At 36.4% G+C, this 22,304-nt stretch overlaps 1 protein-coding gene across 3 annotated transcripts in view; it reads right to left on the bottom strand.

Annotated features, from left to right (window-relative positions):
• Nucleotides 1–22,304, bottom strand: part of SEMA3D (semaphorin 3D) — a 224,602-nt gene that overhangs the window by 135,402 nt on the left and 66,896 nt on the right. For all 3 annotated transcript variants that reach the window (XM_044946569.2, XM_006052907.4, XM_025291019.3), the window contains one exon: nt 3,159–3,349. In XM_044946569.2, coding sequence (XP_044802504.2) covers nt 3,159–3,309 — 151 coding nt within the window. In that variant the 5' untranslated portion in view covers nt 3,310–3,349. The remainder of the gene's footprint in view (nt 1–3,158; nt 3,350–22,304) is intronic.

The raw sequence follows: 22,304 nt of genomic DNA, 5'->3' as shown, positions 1-22,304 counted from the left end.
AAAGTCAGATCCTGTCACCTCTGTGTTCAAAATTCTACAGGGGACTCCCATAACATTCAGACTAAAAGCCAATGTTTTAACAATGGCAACAGTGAAAGAATCTGATTGTCCTTCTCTCCTATTAACTCTGATTTAATCATTTTTCTTATTTCTCCCATTCCATCTCTTTTTAGTCATACCGTCAGTTATTATTTTCTGTGAAACATTATTATCTTTCTAGGTATTAACAGTTGTTCCTTTAACTCTCTTCTTTAGGATCCTTGAACATGTCAGACAAAAGCCAATCCCACACACAGCCTCAGTTTAGGGAAAATATGTCTGGGAAAACAAGTGAGTTCATTTGAAATTAAAGTATCAATGACTTGCTCCACATGGGGGAAAAATATATACATATATATGGGGATTTTTCCTATAAGATTGATTATGCTTGTTCACGATGTACTTAAGGGGAGATAAATTCAGAGCAAATCATTGATTTGACAACAAAAATGTCCACTTTTGAAAGGAGCTCCTGAATGATTTTATGATTCCTTTTAACCCACTCTGAAGGTTACTGACCACTCAAAGACACTCCTCTTATCAAGGTCAATAATGATCCAAAGGCTTGTTAACTACTAGAATGTGATGAAGATAAAAATACTGGAAAGTACCTTCAATAAATTCACAGTCTGTAGGTGGTACTGGACTAAGAGAAACTAACTCTAGTAGAAAATCTCTGAGAATAAACAGGCGATTTTAATATATGCTGTAAATCCTCAGGAGGAAACTATATAATATTTTTCAAACTTGTTTACACAGGGAAAACTGTGGTCTAGGAACAACCTAGCAAGATAATAATGATTTCCAAAAAATAACTGACAGCTAAATGCTTACTACGTCAAACACTGTTTTTCATGCTTTACATGAATCAAGATACCTTCACAATATCCTTATTAAATACATTAATGCATTTAGAAAACTGCAATACAGAAAACAAACATCCAAATATCTCACATACCTAAGCAGTTTGGCTTCAGAATCTGCCTTCTTCATTGCTATACTCAATCGAGATGAACAGAATCAATATTAGACTAGTCAAATCAAGTAAATTAGATGCCTCAAATTGTTATCTCTACTTGAGACATGCCACATTTCACAGTTAAACAGATATATTTGCAAATAATAAAAAACATATAGACATCCATTCATTCCTCAGAAAATTCAACAAAATTACTATTCTATCAAATACACTAATGTTTATTTATATAATAGCAGATGAAATTTTTAAAGGTGACATCAAGCTTTTTTTCTACAGAAACACATAAGTTTTGGAGGAGCAAAAAATAATTAGTACTCTCGGTAGTTACTGATAAGAGCATATTGCCAAAGATGTAATAATGAAACCTTGTTTTCTTCTTCTTTTATATATCTTGATATTTCTATTTCTGAACATGCAATATCTCTCTCAAGGGCATAGAGTGGCAAGAACATGGACCTGAACTAGAGACATGGAAACACACAATTTAGTTCTTTCACTTAACAGCTTCATGCTTTAAGGCAAGGCCTTCAAGCTCTGACGTCGTGTTTCTTATCTATAAAATGGGTATAAAAACAAGGTTCTTCATAGTGTCCTAAAACTTAGACATGATAAAGTCCAACTAGGATCCTGGATTCAGTCTTTTGCCTTATATCCTGGATGGCACAACCCATGATTGAAGTAACCTTCACTCGTTTGTTTACCTGTTTATTGTTTGCCTTCCTATCTAGAAAAGAAATTCAAAGGAGACAGCGGCTTTTCCTTTGCCAAAGCTTTTGTACATTCTCTCTTTAGCTGTATTACCTATCTCATCTTTAGGAGTTTTCCAAACACCACTGCAGTTACTACAGATTCCTGGGTACAAATATCCTTAACTTGTATAAGTTTCTTCATCAGGAGAACAATATACAAAATGTTTATACTAATTTCAAGATTGAAGTTCATCATTTTTCAAAAATTATATCTACTACATCTGCAGTATAAAGTATACAAGTCACTGTGAGAAGCCCACCTTGTAAGGCCATATATGTATGTATATTTTATCCTTATAACACAAAATACAGAAACCCAGATCATCCTGATCTCCAGGTTCCTTACTTACTACTCTAGAAACTGATTTAGCATGCATAAATGTGTAAGAATTCAAAATATTCAACTGAGAGGGAATCTCTTTACACAACAAAAGAACCAAACAAGCTCCTGTGGATTCAGAGGTTCAAAACTAAGTCTATCAAAGGGCATTCTTTAGATAAAATGGTTATTATATTTCTGTTGACCTTTAAGAAATCCTGTAAAATAATCTTGCAGCTGTTCAAAGTAGCTAACTCGACTGATATGGGCTGTGTTTCCACTCTGCACATAAGGAAGCTTGAGTCTTTTCCAATGAGTCAACTCTTCGCATGAGGTGGCCAAAGGACTGGAGTTTCAGCTTTAGCATCATTCCTTCCAAAGAAATACCAGGGCTGATCATTAGCTGGAGCCTAACCAAGCATGTGGAGAAGGCAATGGCACCCCTCTCCAGTACTCTTGCCTGGCAAATCCCATGGGTGGAGGAGAGTGGTAGGCTACAGCCCATGGGGTCGCTAAGAGTCTGACACGACTGAGCTACTTCACTTTGACTTTTCACTTCCATGCATTGGAGAAGGAAATGGCAACCCACTCTAGTGTTCTTGCCTGGAGAGAGTCCCAGTGACAGCAGAGCCTGGTGGGCTGCCGTCTATGGGGTTGCACAGAGTTGGACACGACTGAAGTGACTTAGCAGCAGCAGTAGCAAGCAAACATGTAGGAAAGTCTGGCAGATGTAGGTGAAGCAGGCACCGGTTGAGCAGAAGACTTACAGAGAGCAAGAGAAAAACCATCTTGAGTGGCCTGACCATATGTAGGGATTGTTTTAATACAAGCTGACTGCAACTTGAAGATAAAAATTTCCTAATTATGCTAATCAATAGTTAATACTTGTAAATAATGAACTGAAAAGTATACATGGACAGTTTTTACATCTATTTTCTTCACCAAGAAAAATAAATAATTGGGCTTTGTGTTCTATAATAATAATATTATTAACTGATTACAAACATTTCACTGAACTCAGCATGCGTTTCTAAATAAAAGAAGAGATGCTGAAAAACACTGACACATTTACCTTTGTAGGTTAGCTTGAGTCGTGGAATATTTTGCTTAGAAGTTCTAATGACTGGAAGAAACAGCATGGTCATGCTTATCGTCATCAAGGCATGAAAAAGATGAAAATTGTGGCTTCTGGACTTTGGTCTCTCATCTTTAGTAACAATCATGATGAAAACAATGTTCTCTTTCAAACAGTGTTAACTGAATCTAAAAAGAAGAAAAAAACTATTAATATAGCAATTTGCAGATTTCTCTATACTTAGTAAATTATAATTTTATGAATGTATGTTTTTTTAAAAAATAATTTCTCCTCTCTTGTTCTGCTCTTACAAATTGTTGCAGGGGGAATGAATCAAAACTGAGTAATAAAAGTGTAATAAATAAACGGCTGGCTTTATTCAGACATGGAGATGAGTGCAAAACAAAAACTTCAATTACTTAGGTTAATTAGCATCTCTTCTTCTACTAAAGTGTTTGTTTTGTTTTATGCAAATATAGGAGGAACCAATTCTTTCTGTATTTTGATGGATTCATGGTCAGAAAAGAATACTGGTAGAAGCCTACTCTTGCCTTATACAATCCTCAAAGAAAAAGATCCTCAAGTAAAACTGAATAAAAGCTATCATTTTGAGAGATTTCTTTTGTTTCTGACCAAAAAATATTTCCAAGTCTACCTGTAATTGGGACAATCAAACATGATCTAGTCAGGACCACCAGCACAGATTTTAGACCTGGGCCAAGGCAATCTTACCTGCAACCTATATTACTCCACACAGGGTGGCACTGAATATAAAATACTGTAGAAGAAAAAAATTTATAATAGGACATAGTTATTAAGTAGGTTGCCACAATCAAGCTGCCTTGGTTGTCTTTGTTAAGACATGGAATAAATCAAAACTCACGTATTTCCAATGCAGCCTTGTAATAATAATTATAAATAATATTCATTGAGTATTTACATGAACCTTACATTTACATGAGTATTTACATGAACCCCATGAATCGCAGCAGCCAGGCCTCCCTGTCCACCACCAACTCCCGGAGTTCACTCAGACTCAAGTCCATCGAGTCAGTGATGCCATCCAGCCATCTCATCCTCTGTTGTCCCCTTCTCCTCCTGCCCCCAATCCCTCCCAGCATCAGTCTTTTCCAATGAGTCAACTCTTCGCATGAAGTGGCCACTTGACTTCAGACTCCAGGATGTCTTGCTCTAGGTTGGTGATCACACCATCATCATTATCTGGGTTATGAAGAACTTCTGTGAATTCTTACCACCTCTTCTTAATATTTGTTGCTTCTGTTAGGTCTGTACCATTTCTGTCCTTTATTGTGTCCATCTTTGCATGAAAAGTTCCCTTGGTGTCTCAAATTTTCTTGAAGAGATCTCTAGTCTTTCCCATTCTATTGTTTTCCTCTATTTCTTTGCATTGTTCACTGAGGAAGACTTTCTTATCTCTCCTTGCTATTCTTTGGAACTCTGCATCAAATGGGTATAGCTTTCCTTTTCTCCTTTGCCTTTTACATCTCTTCTTTTCTCAGCTATTTGTAAGGCCTCCTCAGACAGCCATTTTGCCTTTCGCATTTCTTCTTCTTGGGGATGGTCTTGATCACGGCCTCCTGTACAATGTTACAAACCTTCATCCAGAGTTCTTCAGGCACTCTGTCTATCAGATCTAGTCCCTTGAATCTATTTCTCACTTCCACTGTACAGTCATGAGGGATTTGATTTAGGTCATGCCTGAATGGTCTGGTGGTTTTCCCTACTTTCTTCAATTAATGTCTGAGTTTTGCAATAAAGCCTTCATGTCTGAGCCACAGTCAGATTCAGGTCTTGTTTTTGCTGACTGTATAGAGCTTCTCCATCTTTGGCTGCAAAGAATATAATCAATCTGATTTTGGTATTGACCATCTGGTGATGTCCATGTGTAGAGTCATCTCTTGTGCTGTTGGTAGAGAGTGTTTGCTAAGATCAGTGCATTCCCTTGGCAAAACTCTGTTAGCCTATGGCCTGCTTCATTTTGTACTCCAAGGCCAAACTTGTCTGTTACTCCAGTTATCTCTTTACTTTCCACTTTTGAATTCCACTCCCCTTGTTGAAAAGGGCATCTTTTTTTGTTGTTAGTTCTAGAAGGTCTTTTAGCACTTCGTAGAACCTTTCAACTTCAGCTTCTTCAGTATAGGTGGTTGATACTTCCAGTTTGGTATCACACAATTCAGATTGATTTTTGCTCAAATATACTCTTAAAACTTTTAACATGGCTCCATTTATTTTTTATCAATGCTAGTGACATCCAAGAAAGACAGGTAATTATATATTTTCCTCATTTTACAGATGAGGAAACTGAAGTATACATTTTGATAATTCTCTCAAGGTCATATGGCAAATAAGAGATGAATTAAAACTTTTGTTCCAGACTTTAGAAAGAATCAGCCTCCTTAGCCCCAAAGTATTTTATGTGCTTTTCATTATGTCACAATCAAGTTATTTTCAACTCTTGAAAAATCTTCCCTCTCCTCGATATTTTCTAAGACATACTCATAGGAACTATATTGCTTTGCCTGCTTCTGGGAAGGATTCCAGATGTGGTACCTGCTTCAAGTATCAATAATTTCTATACTTCTTTAGTGACAGTTAAGCCATAATGAAAAAGTATTATACTTTAGTAATTATCTAATTATTTAATATCAAAATAAATAGTGTATGCCTATAGGGTTAATTTTAAGAGAAAGTCTATTAGGAGTATTTTTCTTATGGAAGATCAACTCTTTATTAAAATGCTTTTATTAGAATGACTTTGAATCAAGATTCCTTAAATTTATCTTAAATCTCAGAAGTCAAAATCAGTCTCGGAATGTGAAATAAAACAAATTATATATGTATTAATTTTATACGTAAGACAAATATTCTAAGAATACATTACAGATTGTATGTTGTTTATTCATGAAGTGTTCAATACGAATGCTTAATACAGTATGTTTTCTCTCTTACTTTAATTACCTATAGGAAGTACCAAATTATTCTATCTTTGTGTAATCTGTGCATATTTAATTCTTTGATTTAGAAGATTACTACAAATGAAAAGAATCAAGTTGATTTAGATACTCATTTAAGAATAATGTACCAAATATGCCACACATATTTTCTTCACATTTGCTTGACATTTTGTGATGATTCCAGAGATCTAATTGCCAACATCTGTTGGATCATAGAAAAAGCAAGAAATTCCAGAAAAACATCTATTTCTTCTGTACTGAGTACACCAAAGCCTTCGACTGTGTGAATTTAAAAAACTGTGGAATATTCTTCAAGAGATGGGAACACCAGACCACCTTACCTGCCTCCTGTGAAATCTGTATGCAGGTCAAGAAGCAACAGTTGGAACCAGACATGGAACAACGGACTGGTTCCAAATTGGGAAAGGAGTATGTGAAGGCTGTATAATGTCACCCTGCTTATTTAACTTATATGCAGAGTACCCCATGGGACATGCCAGGCTGGATGAAACACAAGCTAGAATCAAGATTTCCAGGAGAAATATAATAACCTCAGATATGCAGATGACACCACCCTTATGGCAGACAGTGAAGAGGAACTAAAGAGCATATTAATGAAACTGAATGAGAAGAGTGAAAAAACTGGCTTAAAAGTCAACATTCAGAAAATAAAATGGCATCTGGCCCCATCACTGCATGGCAAATAGATGGGGAAACAATAGGAACAGTGAGAGATTTATTTTCTTGGGCTCCAAAATCACTGCAGATGGTGACTGCAGCCATGAAATTAAAAGACTTGGAAGAAAATTTATGACCAACCTAGACAGCATATTAAAAAGCAGGGACATTATTTTGCCAACAAAGGTGCATCTAGTCAAAGATATGGTTTTTCCAGTAGTCATGCATGGATGTGAGAGTTGGACCATAAGGAAAGTTGAGCACCGAAGAATTGATGCTTTTGAAGTGTGGTGTTGGAGAAGACTCTTGAGATTCCCTTGGACTGCAGGGATATCAAACCAGTCAATCCTAAAGGAAATGAGCCCTGAATATTCATTGGAAGGACTGATGCTGATGCTGAAACTCCAATACTTTGGCCACCTGGTGAAGAACTGACTCATTAGAAAAGACCCCAATTCTGAGAAAGATTGAAGGCAGGAGGAGAAAGTGATGACAGAGGATGAGATGGTTCAATGTCATCAGTGGACATGAGTTTGAGCAAGCTCCAGGAGTTGGTGATGGACAGGTAAGCCTAGTGGGCTGCAGTCCAAGGGGCTGCAAAGAGTCAGACATGACTGAGCAACTAAACTGAACTGAATGATATAATTTAAGAGAAAACAGAAATTTCAGTCTGATGTAAAAGATCTATATTATCAGCAGCCCTTAATGAAAATTCGAGCTTTAAAAATTTAAGTAAAAATATATATTTTAGAATAAAACACTAATGAAATCCCTCAGTAAATAACATTTTTAAAACAAACTTTAGAAGACTAAAGTTTTGTATTATATAAAAACTATTAGGACAACACATACACTGTTGGCACAAAACAGTCACTTAATTGATCTACAGAAAAATTTATAAGAATTAGTTTTAAATTATGTGAGCTTTCAATTACTTGGTATCTTAAAAAATTTATTTCTTCACCTTTTTAATTTTACATTTATGCCTGTAAAATACAGATACATTCTTTGTGTTATAGATTCTCCTTAAAAATGTGTTTTTTTGCAAATGAAATATTTTTAAGGAATATACACTTATGAATATATATTATATATATACTCCTGGTCACTAACACCATAACTCATCTCCAAACATTTATTAAGGTGAGAAGAAAGATAAGAGTCTTTTTTAAAAGGAGCAGTTGATTAGATACAAATAATAAACTCTCAAGAAATAACTGCTAATATCAAGATATTGATATGATGCTATGGAAGACAATCAAAGGAGTTTAATGTAGGTTTAAGTAAGACAAAGCTAGTTTCACAGAGAAAGAGAATAAAAAAGGAGAGAGAAAAAAAAAAGAGAGACAGTTCCAGATGACAATGATACCTAGTGAAGGGTTCCAAAAAAGCTGGAAGCATGATAAAAATAAAACGGGTAATGGAGGTAACATGATTCAGTGGATGCCTCATGCCTGTTCTGGTATCTAATATAGTAGAACACAAATGATGCGGTTATTCCACACTGCCTTTGGTCTTAGACCATGAGTGCTGTTATCATCCATTTTCATCAGTGCTTTTTTGATCCCACTTGCCTGTTATTTTCAATTTTCCCAACATCGTTGTGTTAGCAGAACATGGGTATCTGATCACAGCAGATCCACAGCTTTGCCATCAGTTCAATTCAGTTCAGTTGCTCAGTCGTGTCCGACTCTTTGCGACCCCATGAATCACAGCACGCCAGGCCTCCCTGTCCATCACCAACTCCCTGAGTTCACTGAGACTCACGTCCATCGAGTCAGTGATGCCATCCAGCCATCTCATCCTCTGTCATCCCCTTCTTCTCCTGCTCCCAATCCCTCCAAGCATCAGAGTCTTTTCCAATGAGTCAACTCTTTGCATGAGGTGACTAAAATATTGGAGTTTCAGCTTTAGCATCACTCCTTCCAAAGAACACCCAGGACTGAGCTTTAGAATGGACTGGTTGGATCTCCTTGCAGTCCAAGGGACTCTCAAGAGTCTTCTCCAACACCACACTTCAAAAGCATCAATTCTTTGGTGCTCAGCTTTCTTCACATCCATACATGACTATTGGAAAAACCATAGCCTTGACTAGACGGACCTTTGTTGGCAAAGTAATGTCTCTGCTTTTGAATATGCTATCTAGGTTGGTCATAACTTTCCTTCCAAGGAGTAAGCGTTTTTTAATTTCATGGCTGCAGTCACCATCTGCAGTGATTTTGGAGCCCCAGAAAATAAAGTCTGACACTGTTTCTACTGTTTCCTCATCTATTTCCCATGAAGTGGTGGGACCAGATGCCATGATCTTCGTTTTCTGAATGTTGAGCTTTAAGCCAACTTTTTCACACTCCTCTTTCACTTTCATCAAGAGGTTTTTTAGTTCCTCTTCACTTTCTGCCATAAGGGTGGTGTTATCTGCATATCTGAGGTTATTGATATTTCTCCAGGCTATCTTGATTCCAGCTTGTGCTTCTTCCAGCCCAGCATTTCTCATGATGAACTCTGCATATGAGTTAAATAAGTAGGGTGACAATATACAGCCTTGACGTACTCCTTTTCCTATTTGGAACCAGTCTGTTGTTCCATGTCCAGTTCTAACTGTTGCTTCCTGACCTGCATATAAGTTTCTCAAGAGGCAGGTCAGGTGGTCTGGTGTTCCCGTCTCTTTCAGAATTTTCCATACAAACATGCATACTTCCACCTACCCATAGTCTCCAAAAAGAGTGAAAGGTTAGTTGAATGTCGGGATTAAACCAGGGCTTCCCTGGTCATTCAGTGGTAAAGAACCTGACTACCAAAGCAGGAGGCATAGATTTGATCCCTGAGTGGGGAAGATCCCCTGGAGAATGAAATGGCAACCCACTCTAGTATTCTTGCCTGGGAAATCCCATGGACAGAGGAGCCTGGAGGCTACAGTCCATGGGGTCAGGAAAGAGTCGAACACAACTTAGTGACTAAACAACAACAACAAAGAGTTTAAGTACATTACATTTCTCATTAGGTTTAGTTTTCCTGCGCTTCTGGACATGTGTAATACTACTCTTTTATGACATGTAACTGCATGTAGTGTGAATGCATGTTTTATGTACACAGGCAAAAGAGAGGAAACTTTCTGTGTGTGCATTTTATTAGCAACAATGACCTCAGTACAGGACATTTCCTGTGAATTAATGACCAGTTGGGGTTAATGGCCCTTAGCTATGTATTGAGATATCTACTCCTCCAACTGGTCATTAATCGCTAAGACATGCCCTGTGCCTCCAACACTATGTTAAGAAGATTGATGTTTTGGTTTTCAATGATGAACAGTAGTCATACTGTTCCCTGTTACCTAACTCATTAATATTGTTAAATAAGTTAAAAATCAAAGCACTGCTTTCCTTGCTACTGTGGCATTCCAGTAAGTGCCCACACGTGCTGAAACATTTGTTAAGGGTGACGGACAAAATAAATCAAAAATTCTGAACCTCCTGAAACGTTTTTTAAAACGTTATATATGTTTCTCCTATAAAACAGTCACTGTCTATAATCTGCTGTTCCTAATACTTTGTTTCTCCTCCCAACCATCCTTTAAATTCAACAGTTAAACTTTTAATTGAGATCACTTATGGGTTAAATGTATTGCCAACAACCTCTCCACTAATCTATTGATACTTTGCTATCTTCCAGTGTATGTTAGTGTATGTGTGTGTGTGTGTTTTGTACCTACAAGAGTGTGTGTCCTGCATCTGGGAAGAATTACAGAAGTAGGTGTGATTTAACCTAAAGTGGTGGATTTGGTGAATTGCATAGGTTATACTGCGCGCTACTGTCTGTAACAAGCTCGACCTGGAGCCAATTAACTGCACATAATCTGTTCCAGATGTGCACTGGGACAAACAGCACTCTTGGGGATCTTCAGATGTGAAGCCAATAGGGAGTGTTCTGATTATGAGAGAGTTTTACACACTGTTCCACTAAATCAGAGATTCAAATACATAATCTCACACTCAAGAAGGCCTTATGCCATTTCCCAAAGGAATACAGAGTCCAGAACTTATTAGATGGATGGTAAATTGTCAAAGATATTATTTGAGGAGCAAGGGATATAAAATTTCACATTTGAACTTCATTAATTTGTCTTATTTATATCTATTTGTTCCAAAAGTCACTGAGGTAAGAATGTATAATTATGGTGAAAAACTAGATTCTATACTTAGGATAAGAATTAAAACACAATATGTCTTTTTTTAAAAATTAATTAGGTATATTTAATTCTCAATCTCCTATGACAGAGAAAGTATTATTCACCCTACTTTATAAAAGAAGCACTTTTATAATAGCACTTTAATAATAAAAAAAAAGAAAAAAGAAAGAATTAAAATACAATATAAGTCTTCATACCTGAAAATCCTGAACTTAGGATTCTTTTTCAGGTGTGTGTGTGTGTGTGTAGGTTTGGGAAAGGAGGAAAAGAATCCTTGATTTCTTAATTTATAAATAGCTATTTATCCTTCATGGGTGTCCCTGGTGGTTCAGATGGTAAAGAATTTGCCTGCAATGCAGGAGACCTGGGTTTGATTCCTGGGTCGTGAAGATCCCCTGGAGGAGGAAATGGCAACCCACTCCAGTAATCTTGCCTGGGAAATTCCATGGACAGTGGGGTGGCAAAAAGTTGGACATGACTGAGCAACTAAACAACAAGAACTGCCTTCAGATGTCATGAATTCCTCATCAATTCATATATTCTGGGGAGTATGACAGATTACCTGATTTTTAAGAAATAATGAAAAAGGAAACTTACATGCTAAACTCAGTAAGAATAAATTATAGTAGTTCCACTTATATTTTGCAGTGGTTTAAACATAATGTTTCTATTTCTAAACTACACTGAAAGTATATTGTTGAATAAATCTGTGCTCAACAAAGAACCACTGTTACATGTTACTTGAGTTTGCATGCCTTATATAGCCTTGCACTTAAAGCCTGATTAAATCCTCTAGGATCTTACCTCAGTTGACTCCAACTCAATAAAAAAATAATAGAATAGTGAGATTTCAGAACATACACGTGTAACCTGTTAGATTTAATATTGAGGGTTACATTTTTTCTTGAACATGACAGTAACAGCAAAACCATGCTTACACTGTAAGAAGTTCTAAAGAAATCAAGTGCCTCCAAGGCCCAAACTGTTCAAATAATAAACACAGAAAAAATTAATAAAATATGACTAAATGGCTTTGCTAGTCTTCTTTCTTAGCCTTAAATCTCATATTAACTGGCTACTCAAAGTACTAATGGTTATCAATTTGTAGGGTCAGAAAAAGTAACAAAGCGTAATCATAGTCAGTTTGTCTTTAAATGTGATTAATCCTCAATTCAAAGGCTTAAGATTCTCCTTTCCATATTCTCATTTTCCAGACAGCATTCTGATCCATGCATCTTTTTATGACCAAGATAATCCTATTCGTTACCTTTTGGAATTCTGATATACTTTATGAGAATTCTAGGATATTTTGTAAAATGTCTGCATTTTGTATTCAAAATATAAATGTACATTATTTAAACTGAATGTTGTTTAAAACTTAATATCCACACCTCAAATATTCTGATATGTGCCCCCTGCAGTTTAAAAGGAGATTCTTAAATTAATGAAATATTGAATAAAGCAGAGTAGAAATTACTGTAATTAAGAAGGCAAAACAATTATATTTTCTTGAAATTAAAAATAGTTATCCATGTGTTTATTATTGAATGGTTCCTCAATTTTATTACTTTTAAGAATATCATTAGCATAAAAACTGACTGATATTTTGATAAATAATAGAAAGTTTTAGCTTTCTTTCCTAAAGTACACATTTACTTATTCACTTAGATACTGAGTTATATGCCCAATAAAGGTTTCTCAGACTTTATAATACTGATCTACTATTTCTGCTACATGGACAATAAATGGATCTAAACCTTTAAAAAATTGACCCTTCAATGAAAATACATAAATTTTATATAAACAAACTAATTTATTTATTGGCCCAATGGTCTCTGTATCAGCTGAAATAATTGTGCACTTCAAATACCTTGTCTTTCAAAGCAATGGAGTATCTTATATTCTCCTATGCTTACTTAAGCAGCACTTGTAGTAAGGATGGGCTCTCCAGGTGGCGCTAGTGGTAAAGAACCTGCCTGCCAATGCAGGAGATGTAAGAGATGTGGGTTCCATCCCTGGGTGGGGAAAACCCCCTGGATTAAGGAATGGCAACTCACTCCAGTATTCTTCTCTAGAGAATCTCATGGACTGAGGAGCCTGGAGGGCTCTAGTCCATAGAGTTGCAAAGAGTTGCACACAACCAAAGCGACTTAGCATGCAGGCATCAATATCTAAAAGGAAACTTCTTTGAAAAACAGCATATGGCAGGAAAAATGTGACCCTGAACTTCGTATTCACATAAATTCTCTAGGAATGTAGGTACTTTTGAGATCAAAACATTTAAGACAAGTTAAATGACTTTTTTAAAAAGCAAAAGCATGTGCTAAACACAACACAATTTGTTTATTTCTTCACTATTTAATGAAATGCCTAAGGGAAGTAAACATTTCTAACAATGTAAGGCATCCACCTGCATAGTGAGAAAAGTTTAAATAATTAACTTCATAAACATAACACTATCTAGGAATAAAAATAAGCAGTGTGTCCTGAGGAAACCAGAATTGAAAGAGACATGTGTACCCCAATGTTCATTGCAGCACTATTTATAATAGCCAGGACATGGAAGCAACCTAGATGTCCATCAGCAGATGAATGGATAAGAAAGCTGTGGTACATACACACAATGGAGTATTGTGCAGCCATTAAAAAGAATACATTTGAATCAGTTCTAATGAGGTGGATGAAACTGGAGCCTATTATACAGAGTGAAGTAAGCCAGAAAGAAAAACACCAATACAGTATACTAACGCATATATATGGAATTTAAAAAGATGGTAACAATAACCCTGTATATACGAGGCAGCAAAAGAGACACTGAAGTATAGAACAGTCTTTTGGACTCTGTGGGAGAGGGAGAGGGTGGGATGATTTGGGAGAATGGCATTGAAACATGTATAATATCATATATGAAATGAGTCTCCAATTCAGGTTCGATGAACAATACTGGATGCTTGGGGCTGGTGCACTGGGACGACTCAGAGGGATGGTACAGGGAGGGAGGAGGGTGGAGGGTTCAGGATGGGGAACACGTGTATACCTGTGGCAGATTCATGTTGATATATGGCAAAACCAATACAATATTGTAAAGTTAAAAAATAAAAAAAAAAAAGCAGTGTGTGAAAGGAACTAGGAGTCATATGCAGAATTTAGAAACTCATTCTTCATATCAGATTTTAATTTCATGATAATTGACCCAACTATGTTAAAAAGAAATATCAATTTTAATGTAATTAAATGTGAAAGTAACTAACATTTTAAAATTTATCTTTAGCAAACTGAGTTCAATAACTGATGACTATCAAGTCTTTCTTAGGTGAATATTACAAGATAAGTCTGCACATGCTCATTGTAGGTGCTGCTAGCCCAGAAAAGGGCTGGGTCTCTGAAGACAGTTATCTGCAATAGAAACCTGAATTTTGCCATAGCTGATCTACCAGCTACTACAGGAAATTCAAAAGTTCCCAAGACTTTTACCCAGTCAATACTTTCCCATTTGGTTTAGTTCTGCTATTAAAACACTAACAATAATTTTAAAGTAATGTTATAACTTGTATGTATAAGCCAGTATTATAATTTTCGTTTTTTTACCCTTACATGCTTGCTTGTTAAATTTCTTCTACTTACAGTTCTAAACATCCCCAGTTACACCTTTCATAATTCCTCCAGAAGTAGACTGACATGGTGCTTGAACATGCAGGTGCAAAGCCTAGGTCTGCCACTTGCCTCCTGATTATTGATAGGAAAGTTATTGAACCTCACTGTGTCTCACTTGTCACATCTGAAATAGTAGATTACAGAAGTATTTAACTCATTCATTTAAGGATTAAGGTATGTACACCATGCCCAGTACATAGTAAGTGATCAATGTGTATTAGCCATTTTTCAATTACTGTATTTGATTTGTCTTAATTTTCTATTAAAATTATTTTTAACTACAAAAGCAAATTATGTATCTAAAGATATTTAGTAATGATCTTAACGTATGCCTACAGTTTATAAGGCCTGTAAAATAAAGAGATCTCAGGAAACTATTGTATAACCTTCAAGAATATGAAGACAAATGAAAAAAAAAAATCACAGGGTGCCACCAAAACAGATGACCATGCAAGCAAATGGTCTGAATTTTGTTATATAAAGATAATATATAATTGTGTCTTGAGTGCTTCCAAAGCTACTCATGTAAATTAAATGATGTACAAAACGACAGTGAGGCACCACCTCACACCAGTAATAATGACAAAAAAAAAGTGAAAATCGTTCAGTCGTGTCTGACTCTTTGCAACTCCGTAGACTGTAACCCACCAGGCTCTTCTACGCATGGAATTCTGCAAGCAAATGACCAACATTAAAAAGTGTACAAATAACAAATGCTGGAGAGGATGTGGAGAAAAGGGAACCCTCCTACACTGTTGGCAGGAATGTAGTTGGTGAAGCCACTATGGAAAACAATATGGAAGTTAATCAAAAAACATATGATACAATGATCTCACCCCTGGGCATATAGGCAGACAAAACTATAATTCAATAAGATATATGCACCCTATGCTCACTGCAGCGCTACTCATAATAGCCAAGACATGGAAACAGCCTAAATGTCCAACAGATGAATGGATAAAGAAGACTTGGTTTATGTATACAAGTTTCAGCATAAAAATATTCAGCAAAATAATGCCATTTGCAGCAACATGGATGCAACTAGAGATTATCACACTAAGTGAAGTAAGTCAGAAAGAGAAATATAAATACCACATGGTATCACTTAAATGTGGAATCTAAAATATGACACAAATGAACCTATATATGAAACAAAAACAGAATCATGGACATAAAGAATAGACTGGCAGCTGCCAAGGTGGAGGGAGCTGGGGAAGGAATGGAGTGGGAAGTTAGGGCTAGCAGATGTAAGCTCTTATATGTAGAATAAATAAACAACAAGCTCCTACTGTATAGCACAGAGAACTATATTCAATATCCTATGATAAACTATAACAGAATATTAAAAATATACATACATATATGAATAATCGAATCATTTTGCTGTACAGCAACAATTTATACAACATTGTTTAAATCAACTATATTTCAATAAAAAATTAAATGATGTTGTTTTTAAAGAAAGAGAATATAACTACCCAATCAAATAATAACATCATATAAATCCTTAAAATCAAGACAGAATAAACATTGATGAGTATGTATAATACTTGACCTTAATATTTTCACTTGTATTAAAAGATTAGATTAAAGGGACTTCCCTGATGATCCAGTGGTTAAGACACCAAGCTCCCAATGCAGGAGGCCCAGGTTTGATCCCTGATCAGGGAACTAGATCCCACACGCCTCAAAGACCCAGTGCAGCCAAATTAATGTGGGAGCTTCCCCAATGACCCAGCAAGTAAAGAATCTGCCTTGCTGAACATGGGTTCAATCCCTGGGTTAGGAAGATCTCCTGGAGAAGAGAATGGCAACCCTCTCCACTATTCTTGCCTGGGAAATCCTGCTGACAGAGCAGCCTAGTGGGCTATAGTCCACAGGGTTGTGAGGAGTTGGACATGACAACTGAGCACACACAAGAGATTAAAAGGATTAGGCTTCTCTTGGTCTCTTTTCCAGAAACAGTACTAGTTTCAAAGGAAAAAACAGAGAATTTAAATAACCTCGTGGGATACTTGCAATTGAACAACATACTATACTCAATGGTATATTCAAAATATAGCAATGACATATGCTATAATTAAATATAGCCTTTGCATTGGAGCTTACTATGTTACATATATGTTTTAATTTTTATACATCTATCCATCTAGCCTATTCAATTCAGTGTACTGTTTTCCATTTCTACCCCTCATCTTTGCTTTTAAAATGGGTAGAATGATCTTGCACAAAGTGTTAGCAATGTCCTTTGCTTTTCACCTTCTTTAAAAAAATTAATTATGATGGCCACTTAAGTTTACATATTTTATAAGATGCTGACATCCTTTGACATATACAAAGTATTAAGTAGTTAATTAAAAGAATTTTTCTTCACAAAGTAGTAGTCATTTAAAAAGGTGTATTTTGAGAATTCCTTGGCAGTCCAGTGGTTAGGACTCTGTTTTCTCTACCAAGGGCCTGAGTGTGATTCCTGGTTGAGGAACTAAGATCCCACAAGCCACATGGTGTGGTAAAAAAGTAAAATAAACATAAATTTTAAAAATAAGCTATATTTTATCCAAGATCAATTTTACAAGTTTTTTTTCACTTACCTAAATTGTTCTTTTATTATAAAGCATATTTTCAAATTCATAACAGCTTATAAAACATGGTTGATCTAATTTCATTCCCACTAGCTATCTGTTTTATATGTGCTAGTGTATATGTTTCCATGCTGCTCTCTCCATTCATCCCACCCTCTCCTTCCCCTCCTGTGTCCACAAGTCTGTTCTTCTATGTCTTTGTCTCCAACACAATACTGATATTTTTAAATTATACTGATTCATTATTTTGTAGAATGTTCCTCATTTGTAACACATTCATTTTCAAGCTTAAGTAACCAATCATGATGATTCCCTGAGATCTCACAGAAATTAGTGGCAGAGCACCTTGTACACAAATAAAAGACAACTAACTGTAAAAATAAATAAATAAATAAATAACCACCCTAAATCTTTTCAGCCTCAATTAGAATAAGCATGAGAATCCTGAGTTGAGCAGCCAGCTACAGATGGACATTTACTCATTTTATTTTGTATACATTTCTCTCTTAGAGAAAATATCATATCACGTCTTACCTCTGAGGTTGACTTACAAGTGAAAAGGACACTGGAGTCTGAGTTTTAAAATACAGAATTCACAGGACTTCCCTGGTGGTCCAGTGGTTAAGAATCTTCCTTGCAATGCAGGGGACATGGGTTTGATCCCTGGTCAGGGAATTATGATCCCACATGCTCTGGGGGCAACTAAGCCCCTGTCTCAACTACTAAGCCTGACAGCCACAGCTAGAGAACCCTTGTGCCACAACTACTGAAGCCCGAATGCTCTGGAGCCTGCACGCCATAGCTAGAGACTGTGCTCCACAACGGAAGATGCCACATGACACAACAAAGGTCTCCTACGCCTCAACTAAGACCCAAGGAACCCAAGTAAATAAATACTTTAAAATAAAATACAGAATTTTCTTTAGATATAATCTCTCAGCATCCTCAATAATTAACCTCATTTATTTTTATCAAGTGTTACAGTAACTATAACTTTCTTGAATCTCCCAAGGGTAACACAGCCTGGTGATGGTTTGGGTTGTAATCCATTTTGCTACTTATTAGCTTTTTGTCTTGAAAGAATTAACTTAATTTCTCTGATCTCAGTTTCCTCATCTATAAAATAGGATTATCAGTTCTTGTTAAATATGGTTGTTGCAAGAACAAGATGAGATCATTCATGGAAAGCACTTACAACCTTGTGAGGTATATAGTTAGCTCTCAGAAATGGCTGGCTTACAGTTCCTCCACTTTTGCATGAACAATCATAGCAACTATTTTTCCAAAGATGTTAAGTGGGGATGAAACTTAAAAGGAAACCTGGAAACTCCCATGTTCCCCTATCATGCTTGCAAATGAGTTTTGTGTAATTTGGCATTAAAGTTTCCAACTTTCATCCCACAATGTAAGCTTTTTTCCAGGCACAGTTAGATAAGATCCCATAATACAGGAATAATAATATATTATTTTCTCTGAACTTCCATTTATTGAGCACTAACAATGTTCACTGCCAAAATTAAATCCTAAACAGAAGAACACACTTGCTTTGTTGGATATGGAAATTGTTAGACAATAATAATAAAGGCCAAGTGAAAAATAAATGCTTTTTATTTTAAAAGACTCAATTTGGGGTTACTAAATATGTTTGACAAAAGTCTTGGAACTTACAAACAGTTTTGAGGATAATTCAACCTAAAGGTACTTCTGAAAGCTTTTGCAAGTCAGGAACTTTAGTTTTAATTATAACTGCTGTAGTTTTTTGAAGTATTCATATCAGTAATCTGTTATAGAATGGTAAAATCAGTTTTAAAAATGTTTCCAAATGATATTTAGGCCATTCCCTACATCTCACAGGATCTGCATTTGTACCTTTCAGAACAAGTGTAATTTTCAACAGCAGACATGTGTTTCTTTTAAGCTACATGAAGGCAGACATGAATCACACACATAGCTGTATCCCCAAAGCCAAGCACAGTGTCTGGCATGGAGTATGTAGGAGATGAGCATAAATGCGTTAAATAAGTGAAAGAAGCAACCAACCTCTTTCTTTATCCTTTAGCAGCCCACTTACATGATGCATGGTGATGAAGCAGCCAACATGTCCATATGTCATCTGTGTGTGTGATATCATGAAGAATTAAAAAGTCTATACAAACTTAAGAGTACCAGAAACATATGGAAGCTTTGGGATTGAACAAGAAGAACCTCATGTCTGCTACAAAGATTCATACCTAGAAAACAGGAGAAATAACTGAGCAGATCAGGGATATTCTTGGTATTTCTGGTTATCTTTTTTTCAAAGAATTTTCAGAATTGCATTTTTCTCACTTCACTCAGAGAATGTCGCAGAAAACTCCTGTATATAGACGGACCATGAAATAGTAAAAAGTTTGAAATCTGGAGTCAGGTGTGTGTGAGTTCTAATTTTACTACTCTCTAGACAAGAATTTCTTCAAAATTTAGGAAAAACTGGCAAATTTTGTTATATTCTTTGATTTGAAATACTAAACATTAAATTCTATTTCTACATAGTATGTGTAGAATAAACTTTAGACATTATGATGAATATTCCTCAATACAGATTCTGCTGCTAAGTCGCGTCAGTCGTGTCCGACTCTGTACGACCCCACAGATGGCAGCCCACCAGACTCTGCCATCCCTGGGATTCTCCAGGCAACAATACTGGAGTGGCAATACAGATTCAGTTCAGTTCAGTTCAGTCGCTCAGTCGTGTCCAACTCTTTGCAACCCCATGAATCGCAGCATGCCAGGCCTCCCTGTCCATCACCAACTCCCGGAGTTCACTCAGACTCATGTCCATCGAGTCAGTGATGCCATCCAGCCATCTCATCCTCTGTTGTCCCCTTCTCCTCTTGCCCCCAATCCCTCCCAGCATCAGAGTCTTTTCCAATGAGTCAACTCTTCACATGAGGTGGCCAAAGGACTGGAGTTTCAGCTTTAGCATCATTCCTTCCAAAGAAATCCCAGGGCTGATCTCCTTCAGAATGGACTGGTTGGATCTCCTTGCAGTCCAAGGGACTCTCAAGAGTCTTCTCCAACACCACACTTCAAAAGCATCGATTCTTCGGAGCTCAGCCTTCTTCACAGTCCAACTCTCACATCCATACATGACCACAGGAAAAACCATAGCCTTGATTAGACGGACCTTTGTTGGCAAAGTAATGTCTCTGCTTTTGAATATGCTAACTAGGTTGGTCATAACTTTCCCTCCAAGGAGTAAGCGATACAGATTAGGATAGTTCTATTTCCCCCAATGGGGTATGATCTGCCAATGAATCCTGTTGCTACCTATGACTGGGAAGTGAGCGAATGCCCATTAGCAATTTGGAAAATATTATTAAGTTTCACTCCCCCCATATCCCAATTGGTCTCAGTGGAGAAACTTTTGTAATAAGATAATAATATTTTAATGTGATTCTTTTAGTATCACCTTTATACTGACCCCTTGTCTCCTTATGTTAATGGTTGTTTTATCTAGAAGGCAAAGCACAAAATTGAGCTTGGCAGAAATTAAGCACATATTTAAATACTCATTATGTCTTTACAATCACCATAGTCCTAAAACATGCACAGCACAAACATTTTCCTGAGTAAAGCCATATCCAGATGAAAAAGGAATAGGAATGGTAAAATATGCAAACCACTCAGAAAAAAAAAAAGTAGAAATGTAGAGATTATTGCTGTCTTGGGCAGGAAAGAATGTGAAGTTCAAATGCAATAGTGCATGCCTGTATCTTTTGGAATGTCAAAGAACAACAAATAATTCTTGATCATAAAATGATGAGAAAAAGATATCTTCCTATCCTTGGCACTTCAAAAAATCAGTTTTTCAGGCACTCTTCGAGAAACTCTTGTATTGCATTACTCTAACAAGGAGTACTCTTTTTTGAAAGTTACTCTGTAACTGACTATTTTAAGTTCAATAAGTACTATTTTACTTATTCACTCAAAAAGGGTTGACAGCCAGGGACTCTGATAAGCATCAGTGTAAAGTAGGCACAACTTTCATTTTTCAAATATTGCATCTGAATATTTGAATGCACCTGCATTTAAAACAGACACATTTATCATCCATCTACTTAGGGCATACTTGTAAATTCATATATTTTAAGAAAAATTATTATCTATAAGTGGTATTTTAAAGCAATTAAAGTATACAACTGTCTAGAAGCATGTTTTAACTTCAACGAACCTTCGTTGGCAAAGTAATGTCTCTGCTTTTCAATATGCTATCTAGGTTGGTCATAACTTTCCTTCCAAGGAGTAAGCGTCTTTTAATTTCATGGCTGCAGTCACCATCTGTAGTGATTTTGGAGCCCAGAAAAAAAGTCTGACACTGTTTCCACTGTTTCCCCATCTATTTCCCATGAAGTGATGGGACCCAATGCCATGATCTTCGTTTTCTGAATGCTGAGCTTTAAGCCAACCTTTTCACTCTCCTCTTTCACTTTCATCAAGAGGCTTTTGAGTTCCTCTTCACTTTCTGCCATAAGGGTGGTGTCATCTGCATATCTGAGGTTATTGATATTTCTCCTGGCAACCTTGATTCCAGCTTGTGTCTCTTCCAGTCCAGCATTTTTCATGATGTACTCTGCATATAAGTTAAATAAACAGGGTGACAATATACAGCCTTGACGAACTTCTTTTTCTATTTGGAACCAGTCTGTTGTTCCATGTCCAGTTCTAACTGTTGCTTCCTGACCTGCATACAAATTTCTCAAGAGGCAGATCAGGTGGTCTGGTATTCCCATCTCTTTCAGAATTTTCCACTGTTTATTGTGATCCACACAGTCAAAGGCTTTGGCATAGTCAATAAAGCAGAAATAGATGCTTTTCTGGAACTCTTTTGCTTTTTCCATGATCCAGCGGATGTTGGCAATTTAATCTCTGGTTCCTCTGCCTTTTTTAAAACCAGCTTGACATCAGGAATTTCACAGTTCACATATTGCTGAAGCCTGGCTTGCAGATTTTTGAGCATTACTTTACTAGCGTGTGAGATGAGTGCAATTATGCAGTAGTTTGAGCATTCCTTGGCATTGCCTTTCTT

The sequence above is a fragment of the Bubalus bubalis genome, chromosome 8 (assembly GCF_019923935.1).
Source record: "Bubalus bubalis isolate 160015118507 breed Murrah chromosome 8, NDDB_SH_1, whole genome shotgun sequence".
Taxonomy (NCBI): Eukaryota; Metazoa; Chordata; class Mammalia; order Artiodactyla; family Bovidae; genus Bubalus; species Bubalus bubalis.
This window is presented reverse-complemented; position numbering and strand designations above follow the sequence as displayed.